General features: G+C 38.9%; 1 protein-coding gene across 1 annotated transcript in view; it reads left to right on the top strand.

The window, feature by feature from the left end:
* ADGRB3 (adhesion G protein-coupled receptor B3) overlaps positions 1-12,782 on the top strand; it is a 796,551-nt gene that overhangs the window by 316,376 nt on the left and 467,393 nt on the right. The window contains exons 5-6 of the mRNA XM_075554045.1: positions 9,042-9,206; positions 11,815-11,979. Coding sequence (XP_075410160.1) covers positions 9,042-9,206; positions 11,815-11,979 — 330 coding nt within the window. The remainder of the gene's footprint in view (positions 1-9,041; positions 9,207-11,814; positions 11,980-12,782) is intronic.

The following is a 12,782-nucleotide window of genomic DNA, read 5'->3' as shown; positions in this document are numbered from 1 at the left end:
GCAAGGAGAACAAGGTGGTCTGGCTCTAAAGACATTAAGCCTCCCTGTAAATGTCATACCGTTCCCAATAGCTCTAGTGATTTGATCACTTTAGACCCCTCTGCTCATGACAGCTTCATTTATTGTTGAGATTTAAATAGGCAAATACAGTTATGATTTCATGCTCACTTCTGAGTATTGTTTCTCAGCCACCTTACCTGGAGGCTCCATTGCATTTTCCCTCACGTTTGTGCTGGAGAAAGCACACATGGGCTGTGTCCATGTGTGGGGTGAGTAGCATCTCTCTGGGTCATTCAGCATTTGAGAAATGCAGTTTGTGAACTGAGAATCACCCTAGAGAGATTCTGTTCGGTTGTAACCTCCTGGTATATTAGCATGCTCTTCAAAAAGTCAGAATGGGGACGTAATCATCCAAGAGTAAGACCTTGCCCAAGGGTAAGGTCTCAGGAGCACTGATGGACTATGTTATCCAGAGGAAGAAGCGTCAGTGTCTCTGGATATAAGATTTGTATCCCTCAGCATCCCAGGAAGGGTCACCTGCCTGGAGTCCTCCCGCAGGGAGCCCATCTGGTGCGGACAATGTGGGGAGAAGATGCTAAACATGTATTCTGACCTTGATTCAAAGTCTACTAACTCTCTCTGCATGAAGATGTTATCATTCAAATTAATATGCTGCCTCATTAACCTGTTCATTAATTCATTTGGATTTTTTTTCAAATGTGTTAGGCTTTTAGAATTATTTTGGTGACCTTTCAGTTTTCATTTATTATGCCTTTATTAATACTGGCTTGCTTTCTTCTAACTATTTAATATTGTTCTCACTTTAACTTTTTTGTTAAAATTTTACCAACTTAAAAATATCCTTACTGTGATCACTCATATCTATTTTCTTTCTAATATTTTAAAAGATGAAGCATTTTTAAATTTTCTTTCTCTTATGGTTTATTTTAAAGTTTCAAGTAGGAAACATAGATTCATTCTCTACAGTATGTGCCAAATTCAAGTGAGCTTGGCCTCTTTTCTATTTCAGTCTTTGGTGCTGAAGAAATTTTCTCATTCTTTGTCTACTCCCAAATCAGTGCATAGCTGAACTTATCATGGTTGTAATCACATTAGATAACCCCAAATCCAATGGTTAGAATTCTTCCCCCAGCCCACATCCTGCCTACAAAGGGCAGCAAATCAATCAGCAATCTCCAACACAGAACAGTTGCCAAAACTGGTTGACATGTCTGAAATACTCCTGTTTTGGACGGGCACTTAATCTAACTAGGGCCATTGTAATCTAATTATTCAATATGGCCACTAGTTATTTAGCAATTCAAGAAAGTACATTGAAACTATTAGACATATGTATATATATAAGTATAGGCATAGATAATAGATATCAATGATATTGATATAGATATCATAGCATTAAATTGATTGGTCTCAACTGCAATTCCAAATATATGGTAGGAAGAAAGGAAAGTCTGGGAACCTAGCATTTAACATTTGCAATGTTGCTTATTTAGGCTGCAGAAAATGTAGTATTGTGTTACCCTGATGAAATATAACCTTTTCTGGAGCGCAACATCAGTGCACCATAAAGCACCCTGCATTTGCCCACATAAGCTGCTCTTTTAAAGCATAGAGTCTATGTTATTTCAGCCTGGTTAAATATTATAGAAACTATATATCCCAGTGTAGGGTTTACTAAAAGTATTTCATAGGATGTGGTGTGTATGGAGGTTAAGACATATTGAAAATAAATTTTAGATAATTGTTTTACAGTGAATTTGGTTTTTTTTTACATACAGAATTCCTCTATATCAGTCAAAAGTGCCTTCTCAAGTTTAACTTGTTAAAAAAAAACCAACTCTGTTTAACCCCAATAAAACACTTCTGATAAATAGATCCACCATTCATTGTTTAACAAGCCACCATCAAACTTGATTCCCTATTTTCTCTACCGTTCACTAATGTCCCTGCTGAAGCCCACCATAGTACAAACCACCATAATTTTTGTGTGCACCAGAGTGGATTCCCCTGACACCTATCAAGAATCACCTTGCCACTCCATTCTTTACATAGTAGCAAAATCAAATTTTAAAATGTAATTTGGATATCATACATGAAGCAGTTTATTAACTACATATTACCACATTCTTTCATGGCTTACCAGATTATGTCGTCACACGGCCTATATTAGGAAGTAACAAAGAAAAACACAAAGAAAGAGATGCAGGAATACAAATCTACCTGAGGAGGCCAGATCTATCTGTGACCTAGAGCAAGATGTTTCAGGATCTGTGGACCTAAATTTTTTATTCTTTAGCATGTATTGGAGGGTGACTGGCTTTTGCCCACGTTCAGAACCCAGCTCCTGACACTTCCCCTTGTTCATGAGCCCTGCAAGCCACAGCTTTCATTTCCTAAGCACAGAAAGCTTGTTTGACTTGAAGACTTTGTACATGAGGGACAGCTTTCCAGAGATCTCCACATGATGGGTCCTTCTAGCTGTTCCAGATCTGTAGCACCATCTCTTCATAGAGATCTCACCAAGGACTCTTTCTCAAGTTTTATAACTAGCATTGTTTCACAACAGCTCTATCTGAAGCTCCCTTGTTTATGTGTGTTTTAATTTGTGTATCTCTCAGTCTTCACCACAGCTTTCAGACTGTGTATTCCAGGAGAGCAGGGGCCCATTCATTCTTCGTCACACTGATTTTCACAGGGTATCCCAGGATATAGTAGAACAAGGCCAGTTACTCCATGGTTTCTCAGTAAATCTTTTTTATAAGTGAATTCTGAGAAACCATGAGGGATTTTTAAATGTTTAAATATTCTCAACCTATTATGTCTGAAACAATGCATTCATAATAGTTTGGAGGCATTTCCAAATGTGTCAATCTTCGATGACCCTCAAAGGTAGCTCATAAATGTTGGGGATCAGCAGTACACATGGAATGAGTGGACGGTGATGAGAGGCATCCATAGTCTGTTGTTTCTGGACTAAATCAAGCAAAAAAGGCAAGCCTGTATGCAGGGCATCTGTATACGTGCTTTGGATCCCTAGCTGAAGATCAGAGAAAGAGAACAAGCAGTCTGTAGATGGCTGGTTATAAAAATAAATATTAAGGAGTAGAATAGGATGCATGTTTTAATTTTTAAATGAATCTCTTAAATGTAATACACATATATTCTTGGATATATACTGGACTGTTTTGCTTAACATGCCCCCCAAAGGAAACAAACCTCACTGTCATCAAGTCGATGCCGACTCATAGCCACCCTAGGGGACAAGGTAGAATGGACTGGCCTTGTGAGTTTCCTAGACTATAAATTTGCACCTCTAAAAATTCGTTTCTCCCTCCATCCTTTTCCATTAAGTAATTGAAACAATCATTTCCTGAGATCTCAGGGCTGATGTAAGGAGCCCTAGTAGCTGAGTGAATTGAACAAAGAGCTGCTTACCACAAGTCAGCAGTTCAAATCCATCAGCTGCTTTCTGGAGAAAGATAACCTATCTGCTCCTGTAAAAATATATCGCCTCAGAAAGGCTACTTCCTTCTGTCTTGTGGGGTCACCGGGTTTATTCAAATTGATAGCAGGAGATCAAGTTGATGTACCTGAAAAGAATGTACAAATCAGTGATTTTTTTCTTTATTTCTAAAAGATCAAACCAAAAATAAACAATGTCACACATTTGACATATTTTTTCATGTGTATGCAATGTCAGCTTGTCATCTCGGTTTTAATCTTAATATATTGTTTTTCCTTTCTAGTTCCTCAGTAATGTGAACTTGACATACTGAAGAAATATTGTGTTTCTCTTTTGTTTTTATATCCAATTAGTTTCTTGGTCAGGTCCACTTTTTCATAATGGAGGAGCTAATGATCCATAAAAGGAACTTCCAGTACTTGGTGCAAAATAACAACACCCCCCCCCCACTATCAAGTCCACCTGAGAACCTTCAATTTCATTGTTATTTATTTACATAATGATAACTTTAACTAAACAATTGTTCACATCTAATATAACACATTTTGGTAATGTGTAGGATAGCATTACATCTTCAATGATATTTCAAATAGTATAATTAACTCAGGCTTTTTTTAGTCAAAACACAGAATGTTGGCATTGACAGAAAGGGCTGAACATATAATATTACATGTTTAACTGTGAATTTAAAGTATATTTAACATTTTACTGATGATGATGCAGAGTCTTCTTCCAGGAGCCACCTGACAAGGAGATGCCTCTCCGATAGGTGTTCGCATTCTTGTTCCTCTCTCTCAGCGAGCCCTTCCCTTGCTCCTCACGTGTAACACACCCTGCCCCGTCCATCCACTGATTTCCCCCTTCATTGAGTCATTCCTGACCCACGTCTCCCTAGCTGGAAAGACTTACCTTCTCTTTGTTGCCAGTGAGTGTGTAACTATTGCATTACATTATAAAAAACTGCAGAAAATTTGCCTCACACCACAATCCTTAAGGATACATCATGCAGTCCTTTCTTTTTTTTTTTTTTCAAATAACACAGCATCTAGATAGGGTTGACTTCGCTTAATTCATCTTTGTTATTGTATTGTTTGCTGAGTGTTCTCATTGCGTTTTGTATCGAGACATCTTCTTGCCAAATTAATGGTAAGGTTCAGGGCATGATTTGCATAATTTAAGACCTTCTCAGAATGCTTAGCACAGTGAGAATTCATAATGCCAACAGCGAGTGTAAACTTTGGAAAGCAAAATTCTGAAATGAAAACTTTACTCATCCTTAATGCCAAAATGGATGGAAGTTGATTATTATAATGTTCTTTTGAGTCACAAGAATTTTCTTTTTATGTATAACAAATAGACTGCAAAGCCAATATGATTGTATCAGATACTTTTAATAAAGTGAGATGCTGAAAGTATTGAATGGAATGATTTAATTGGCATTTTGTGATTTTTAATCTCACAAAGAGTTTATTAAGTACAGCTAGATAGTTATTAAGCACACTTCTTTTCTAATAGCTACATGCAAGGTCTGAAACTAGGTTGACTTTTCATAACCATATCAGTTTATATCAGAATTCTGGACTTATGGTGTATTCTGTCTTACATGTAATGAAATTGACAAAGAATCTTAGAATGATACTGGAAAAATTACACAGCCATGTACAAGTATATTTTTAACGTTTATATCCTATTTTATGAATTTTAAATCTGATCATTTCTTTTCTTTGTTCATTTGTATTTTCTGGCTTCATCAATATCCTCATTGTCAAAGTTATCCAAATCTTGCCATAATAAATCTAGCATAGTTGCTTTTGAAATAGATGTGAGCGGCCTTCTGAAAATCTAAACATTTTATGAGTCATTTTCTTAGTTTTCTGGAACAGCTTTAATACAAGTAACACAAGTGAATTGCTTAGAAGAACAGAAATTTATCTTCTCAAATGTAGAGTCTAGATGTCTCAGTTTAGGATGCTGATTCTAAAGACAGGTCCTTGTTTGTCTTATCTTTTTTCCTTGTTTGTCTTCTTTAGCTTACAGTAGTCAGAAATTGTTCCATGGCTTTTAAATTCATCCTTAGCTTTGTTATCAAATGATATCTGTCTCCCCCTTTATGTATGAAAGGGCTTCAAAAAAGTTTCTGGAAAAATATAAATAAAAATGGAAATATCCATAAACTTTTTGGATTCTTTTGTGTTCTTTTTGTACCCAATCTGCTAACTTTAAAACTCTAACATTCATCTCAAGCTCTGGTCCTTTTTTATTAACCTTCTCTTGTACAGTTCTCCACATGACTCTTTAGATTCCAATAAAAATTACCATAATTCAATTCTTAGGACTGGTTGTGTTCCCTCTGCCAAGAAACTTTGTACATTTCTCTTCTCTACACATACCCTCTTCCTTGGTATTTTGTCATTTTCTTTTAAAGCATACCAGAAACATCACTTTCTCAAGAAACATTCCAAACCTCCTTTACCATCTTATCTTATTGTTCCAAAATATTTCTTCATAGTACTGCTTCACAACTAATTAATTCAAGAGACTCCCTCGCTAAAGGATGAGGTCTAGTTTATTGTTCAGTGTTCTTGCTTTTTCCCATGTCACTATGACAAAACTATGACAAGTGGATGACGTTAACAGCCATAAATTAACTTTCTTACCGCTTTTTGTTGTTAGGTTATGTCAAGTTGCTTCCAATTCATAGGGACCCTGGGTAAGCCAGATGCTGCACAGTCCTCACAGTTGTTGCTGTGTCAGAGCCCGTCGCGGCAGCCACTGTATCAGTCGATCTCCGTTAAGGTCTTCCTGTTTTTCACTGCCCTTCTGCTTTACCAAGCATAACGCCCTTCTCCAGGGCTTGTCTCTTCTGGAAACATGTCCAAAGGATGTTAGACAAAGTCTGGCCACCCTTGCTGCTCCGAGCATTTGGAATGTCCTTCTGCGCACACAGATTGGTTTCTCCTCTTGGCTGCTCGTGGTACTTTCACCAGCATCAGAATTCAGATGCATTCAGTTTGCTTTGGTCTTCTTTATTCGTTGTCCACCTTTCCCATCCATGTGAGGCAATTGAAACTACCCTGGCTTGTGCCAGATGCAACTTCATCCTAAAAATGACACCCTTGCTCTTCAACATTTTAAAGAGCAGCCGATTCCTATGTGGGAGTACAGCCACAAGCATAGCTGTTCTGGTTCACAGCACCTGTTTCGGGGGAACGAGCACAATTCACTGCTTAAAATTTCACCCTTCGGCCTCTAAAACTGCATACCCACATCACAAGCACAGCACACTCACCCTATCACTTTCACTCCCAAAGTCCTGAATCAACTTGAAATTCAATATCTCATCTTATGAATCAAAATCTGATGTCAAATTAATGGCTCTGGAAGGCAGGGATAGAACAAGACACGGTAGACATTACTATTAGAAATAGAAATATGAGGGAAAGAAGGGAAAATGGGCTTCAAGCAAGTGAAAACCCAGCCTTCACTTTCACAACTAACAAATAATTCCCTGCTCTTTGAGACCACCTATTCAATGACCCTGTCCTCTAGACTCTGGACAATAGCCATGGCTCTTGATTCGTATCCTTGGCCTTAAGCAATACCTTCCAAGCCCAGGGGAAGGACAACTCTGTTCACTTTCCCTTGCCCTGGTCTTTCTGAGTGGTGCCCCTCCCCCATTGACCTTAGCAGGTCCTATGCTTTTGTACCTTGGGCATGACAGCCCTGCCTCCCAGTCCTGCAGATCAGAACCAAGTGCGTGAAGATCTGTCTTGCTGAATTGAGGAGCCTTTGAGTCTCCATTGTGATGTGCAGGAGGTGGTAGCCTCTGCCTTTGAGACCCCAGAAGTTACTGCCCCACCTTTTGAGTTCAAGGTCGCTCTGCCAACTGTGTTCCCAACAACTCTGCTCCAAGTAGCCATGAAATGGTTCTTTTCCTTTTGTGATAGACTACAGATGTAGCTCTCTTGGTCTATTTCCTGCCTGTAGAATTACGAGCAGAAATTCTCTCATTTTGTTCTTCCTCTGTCCCCTTCAGTCTAAGCTGATGGGTTGTCTGCTGTGGTAGTTGGCTTAATCACCAGGTCAATGTCTTGAACAATGTCTGTAACAAAAGATTGGCCATATCCTAGAAGAATATGCCAGGGTACATATATGTCCTTCATTTGTAGAACTGAATTTTCTAAATCTTAAAAAATTTTATTGTGCACACTTCCCTTTCAAGGCCATTTCTTTCCTCTCTCATTTTCCTAAAAGCTGGGAGAAAAGACCACATGGCCTCTCTAAGACATTACTTAGAAATCTCCTCACCTAAATATCCATCTTCCTTACTTAGAAGTTCTCTCTTCCACCAACTATTTGAACATAATTCAGACGAGTGCTTTGCCACTGCATAAAAAGTAGCACATTTCTTCCATTGTTCAATCCCATGCTTTATAAGAAGCCCATGTAATTTCTAATAGCATTCTGCTGTTAGCAACACTTGCTTTCGAAGATGATAGAGACTGCTCTATGGCTCTCCTTTACATCCTTTGAGCCATAATCAGAACTGTCTTTGATATCCATAATTCTATCAAAAGTCTTTTCAACATACTCCGGGCTTTTACTAGTAGGCATCTTAAAATTCTTCCAGCCTATCCATTACCCATTTCAAACCTCTTCTACTTTTGATGTATATGTGAGAGCAGCTTCCTACTCTTTTAGTACCAAATTCTGTCTTAGTTAGGTAGTGCTGCTGAAACCAAAATACTTCAAACGAATGTCTCTAACAATATATTTTTCAGGAGAAGGAGACCAGAAGAGTGACTGTCCTCTGTCAGATCTAAAGGAATGGCCTTTTGGCCATTCTTTTGACTTCTTTTCCTGGGCGATCTTCATGTATGTTGGCATCTCTTCCTCCATCACTGCTTTGATTGTTTAATCTCCTCAATCTCAAAAGACATTGATTTAAAACACACCTCTACCAACCTTGTCTCAATAATATAACAAAGATCGCCCATTCCAGAATGGGATTATTACCACAGACACAAAGCTTAGAATTCACATGTATTTTGGAGGGACACAATTCAGTTCAGAACAGACCGTGTACCTCAGTCATTCACTCAGTGCCATCGAGTCGATTCTGACTCATAGTGACCCTATAGGACAGGGTGTAACTGCGTCTGTGGGTTACTGAGACTGTAACTCTTGAAGGAGGTAGAAAGCCCATCTTTCTTCTACTCTGTGTCCATGAATCTTGACATAGGACTTGGATTTCTGTGTGGTCAGTAAATACCGGTAAATATGTTGAAGGGATAAATGGATCAAGGGACCTTCCATAAAAGAAAGTAGAGATAAGAAAGTAAGAGTAAGACACTATCGTGAGTTGTGGAAGAGGAGAGGAGTAACAGCAGCTCCTGCTGCCAGTATGCCTTCAATGGCATTTACTCATAGCCCACTGACTGGAAGGCATCATGAAGGTGAGTTTCACCATAGAGCTCTGTTGTTTTCCTGCATAGCGCCCCTGTAAGAAGATAGCCATACTCTTCTTACACTCTTTCTTTCTTTTCTGCCTTGATAGTTGATGGACAGTGGCAAGAATGGAGTTCCTGGAGCCAGTGCTCAGTGACATGCTCGAATGGGACCCAACAGAGAAGCAGGCAGTGCACTGCAGCTGCTCACGGGGGCTCGGAATGCAGAGGGCCCTGGGCAGAAAGCAGAGAGTGCTACAACCCGGAATGCACAGGTAAGGCGTGATCATTGCACAGGCAGCATGTCTGCCCGTTAGCAAACATAGAACCATGCCACAGTGTTACAGAATAATCAAAGCATGCCTGTTTATTTCTAGTGAGTGGAGGCAATTATACCAGACCTCACTGAACCGTGAGTTACATTAATAAAATAACAAATATATTCATCAAAAAATTTTATGAGCGAATAAGAATTTATGAGATTAAATAGTCTTACCATTGATGAAATTAAGTGTCGTCTCTCACTTTTTGTAAGTACCAAAGTCTATTAACAAAGATGAAAATTTCTGTTAATCACAATGTTGTATATAGATACTTGAATGAAGTCTACGGATATAGTAATTAATGGCTATGCAGTCAGCTGTGGCTGATAGAATATTGATCAGCCATCTTTATGCTCTTGGCATGCTGCTGTCCATTGATGTGGCCGTTTCTCATACTTTTTAGTTCTGAGGGCAGTCTAACCTAGGGAGCTCTTCTTCCTGAATTGGATCAGAGAATATTCTACTGTAGGCCATGACTGTCATTAGATGGCTTTCAGAAGTAGCTTGCCGGTCTCTTTTCCTAGTTGTTCTCTTCTCTGGTTGTTGCTGTTGCTGTTTTAGGTGTCCCAAGTCCATTCTCACCCACAGTGACCTTCTGCACAACAGACCGAAGCACCACCCTGTTCTGTCCCTTCCACACAGCTACGCTTGAGTCTATTGAGGCAGCCTCCATGTCAATCCATCTCCTTGACGGCCTTCCTCCTCCTTCATTGCCCATCGACTTTGCCAAAGATGATATCCTTCTCCAGGGACAGGTCTCTCCTGAAGATAGCACTTTGGCTAGACTTTTTCTAATTCAGATCTGCTTGTCCTTTTACAATCCCATGGTACTTTCAACATTCATCTCCAGCACCATAATTCAAATGCACCAATCCTTCTTCAATCTTACTCATTGTCCACCATTCACATGCATATGAGTCATTGAAAATACCATGGCTTGGTCAGGCACACCTTAGTCCTCAAAGTAACATCTTTTCTTTTTAAGACCTCTTTTTAAAGAGGTCTTGTGCAGCAGATTTACCTAATGCAACTTGCCTTTCAGTTTCATGACTGCTGCTTCTATGAGCACTCATTGTGGATCCAAGCAAGACAACATTCTTGACTACTTCAACCTTTCTCCATTTGTCATGATGTGACCTAGTGATCCCATGGTAAGGATTTTAGTCTTCTTTACATAGAGTTGTAATCCATATTAATGGGTGCAAGCCTTGACCTTCATCAGCAAGTGTTTCAAGTCCTCCTCAATGTCAGCAAGCAAGGTTGTGTCATGAGTATGTCAATCTTTCTGCAAGTCTGGTGTCATATTCTTCACATATGCTGGTTTCTCTTATGATTAATCAGTATGCAGATTGAATACACATAGTGAGAGAATACAGACCTGATGCACATTTTTTCTTGACTTTAAACCAGGAAGTATGCCCTTCTCCAGGTCTCATAACTGCCTCTGGATCCATGTACAAGTTCCCCATGAACACAAAGAAGTCTTCTGGAATTCCCATTCTTCTCAAAGTGATCCACAATTGTTATGAACCACACAGGCAAATACTTTCAGTAAAACACAAGGAAATATCTTTCTGGTATTCTGCTTTCAGCCAAGATCCATCTGCCATCAGCAATGATATCCCTTGTTCCACATCCTCTCCTGAATCTGGCCTGAACCTCGACATCTCTGTCAATGTGTTGCTGCAGTCCTTATACGATCTTAAAAATTGTGCTTGCATGTGATATCAGTGATATTGTTCTATGTTTTGTGCGTTCTATTGGGTCACTTTTCTTTGGAATGGGTACAAATAGGGATCTCTTCCAATGAGTTGGCTAAAGATCTGTTTTCCATACTTCCTGTCATAGACGAGTGAGTGCTTTCAGTGCTTCATCAGCTTGTTGAAACGTTTCCATTGGTATTCCATCAATGCCTGGAGCCTTGTTTTGAGGGTAATACTTTTAGTGTGGCTTGATCTTCTTCTTTCGGCACTATTAATGATTGCTTATGTGATTTCTCCTGAAATGGTGGAATGTTGACTATTTCTTTTTTTTGTGTAGTGACTCAGTATACTCTTTCCATCTTCTATTGATGCTTCCTACCTCATTCAACATTTTCCCATAAAGTCTTTAAATATTGCAGCTTAAGACTGGAATTTTTCTTGAATTCTTTTAGTCTAAAGTATACAGACTATGTTCTTCCCCTTTGGTTTAATAATTCTAGTTCTTTGCACATGTTGTTAAAATATTTGGCTTTGTCTTCTGGAACTGCCCTTTGAAATTTTCCATTCAGCTCTGTGACGTCATCATTTCTTCCATTTGTTTTAGCTGCTTTACTATTTAGATCAAGTTTTAGTTTGGTAGCTCTGCTAAACCCTGTCTACTCAGTATTTGCAGTACTATTGACTTAATTTTCAGCATTGTGGCAACAGGCAGTACAACAAATTGACAAACGAAAGGTGGGAAGCCTTCATGGTTGGAGCTTACTGAAATTGGAAGTGAGAGTGTTGCCCTTGGATTTTTAAATGCCCAAAGAATGCACGGTAGACTGTAGCTGTTGATGTTGACATGTGTCTTTCAGCCAATGGCCAGTGGAATCAGTGGGGTCACTGGAGTGGATGTTCTAAGTCCTGTGACGGCGGCTGGGAAAGGCGAATACGGACCTGCCAGGGCGCCGCGCTAACCGGGCAGCACTGTGACGGGTCAGGCGAAGAAGTAAGAAGATGCAGTGAGCAAAGATGCCCTGGTGAGAACCAGCTGACGTTATCCCAATGCAAAATATTTATGACTTCATTTAAAATATATATTATTACATATATATTATTAATATATATTATTTATATACATATATTGTGTTAAAGAAAGTATTTCCTAGGTTAAGAGATTGCAAATGATAGTGACAATGTATAGGGTAACCTTTTTGGTTTTTAACTTGTTTGGGGATATTTCTGCTGTAGATTTTTAAATGTTTGCTTGGTAATGTTTTCAAAGTATGAAATAGTACAAAGGCAGTCATGCCAAATAGTAAGGAGACTCAATGTAATATAATTTTGTAAGGGGTAGAATGTTTTCCGCTATTCTAATGAAATTATTTTTAGTGACAACATAGAACAAGTTGTCTAAGATCATCTATATTACAAACATGAGTTCTAAGCCACAGCTAAGTCAGAAAGGAGATGGCTGTTGAAATTCAGAATCGTTAATGTTCTGATCCTAATTCATCTTACCTCCATGTATGACTCTAGCCGTCTCTGATTACTTGCTCTTGCCCCATTGTCCACTACAAAAAGGAAATGCCATGAGGGACACATGTTATAATTAAAGCATAAAGTCTTAGTGATGAAAGAATGGGAGTGCTCCTATATATGTATAGAAAGGAATCAAACATCAGAAGTTATACAGATTGTAGAGAACTCAGCTGAAGACAGAAATCAGAGTTTAAACTATCATTTATAGTGAGAAGTCTTAAATGCGTACCCACAAGTACCAGATGCCTTTGAGTGAATTTATGACTCATGACAATATCATGTGTTTCAGAGTAGAATTGTG

The sequence above is a fragment of the Tenrec ecaudatus genome, chromosome 7 (genome assembly GCF_050624435.1).
Source record: "Tenrec ecaudatus isolate mTenEca1 chromosome 7, mTenEca1.hap1, whole genome shotgun sequence".
In the NCBI taxonomy this organism is placed as follows: Eukaryota; Metazoa; Chordata; class Mammalia; order Afrosoricida; family Tenrecidae; genus Tenrec; species Tenrec ecaudatus.
The sequence above is the reverse complement of the archived record's forward strand: the minus strand, read 5'-3'. Positions and strand labels throughout refer to the sequence as shown.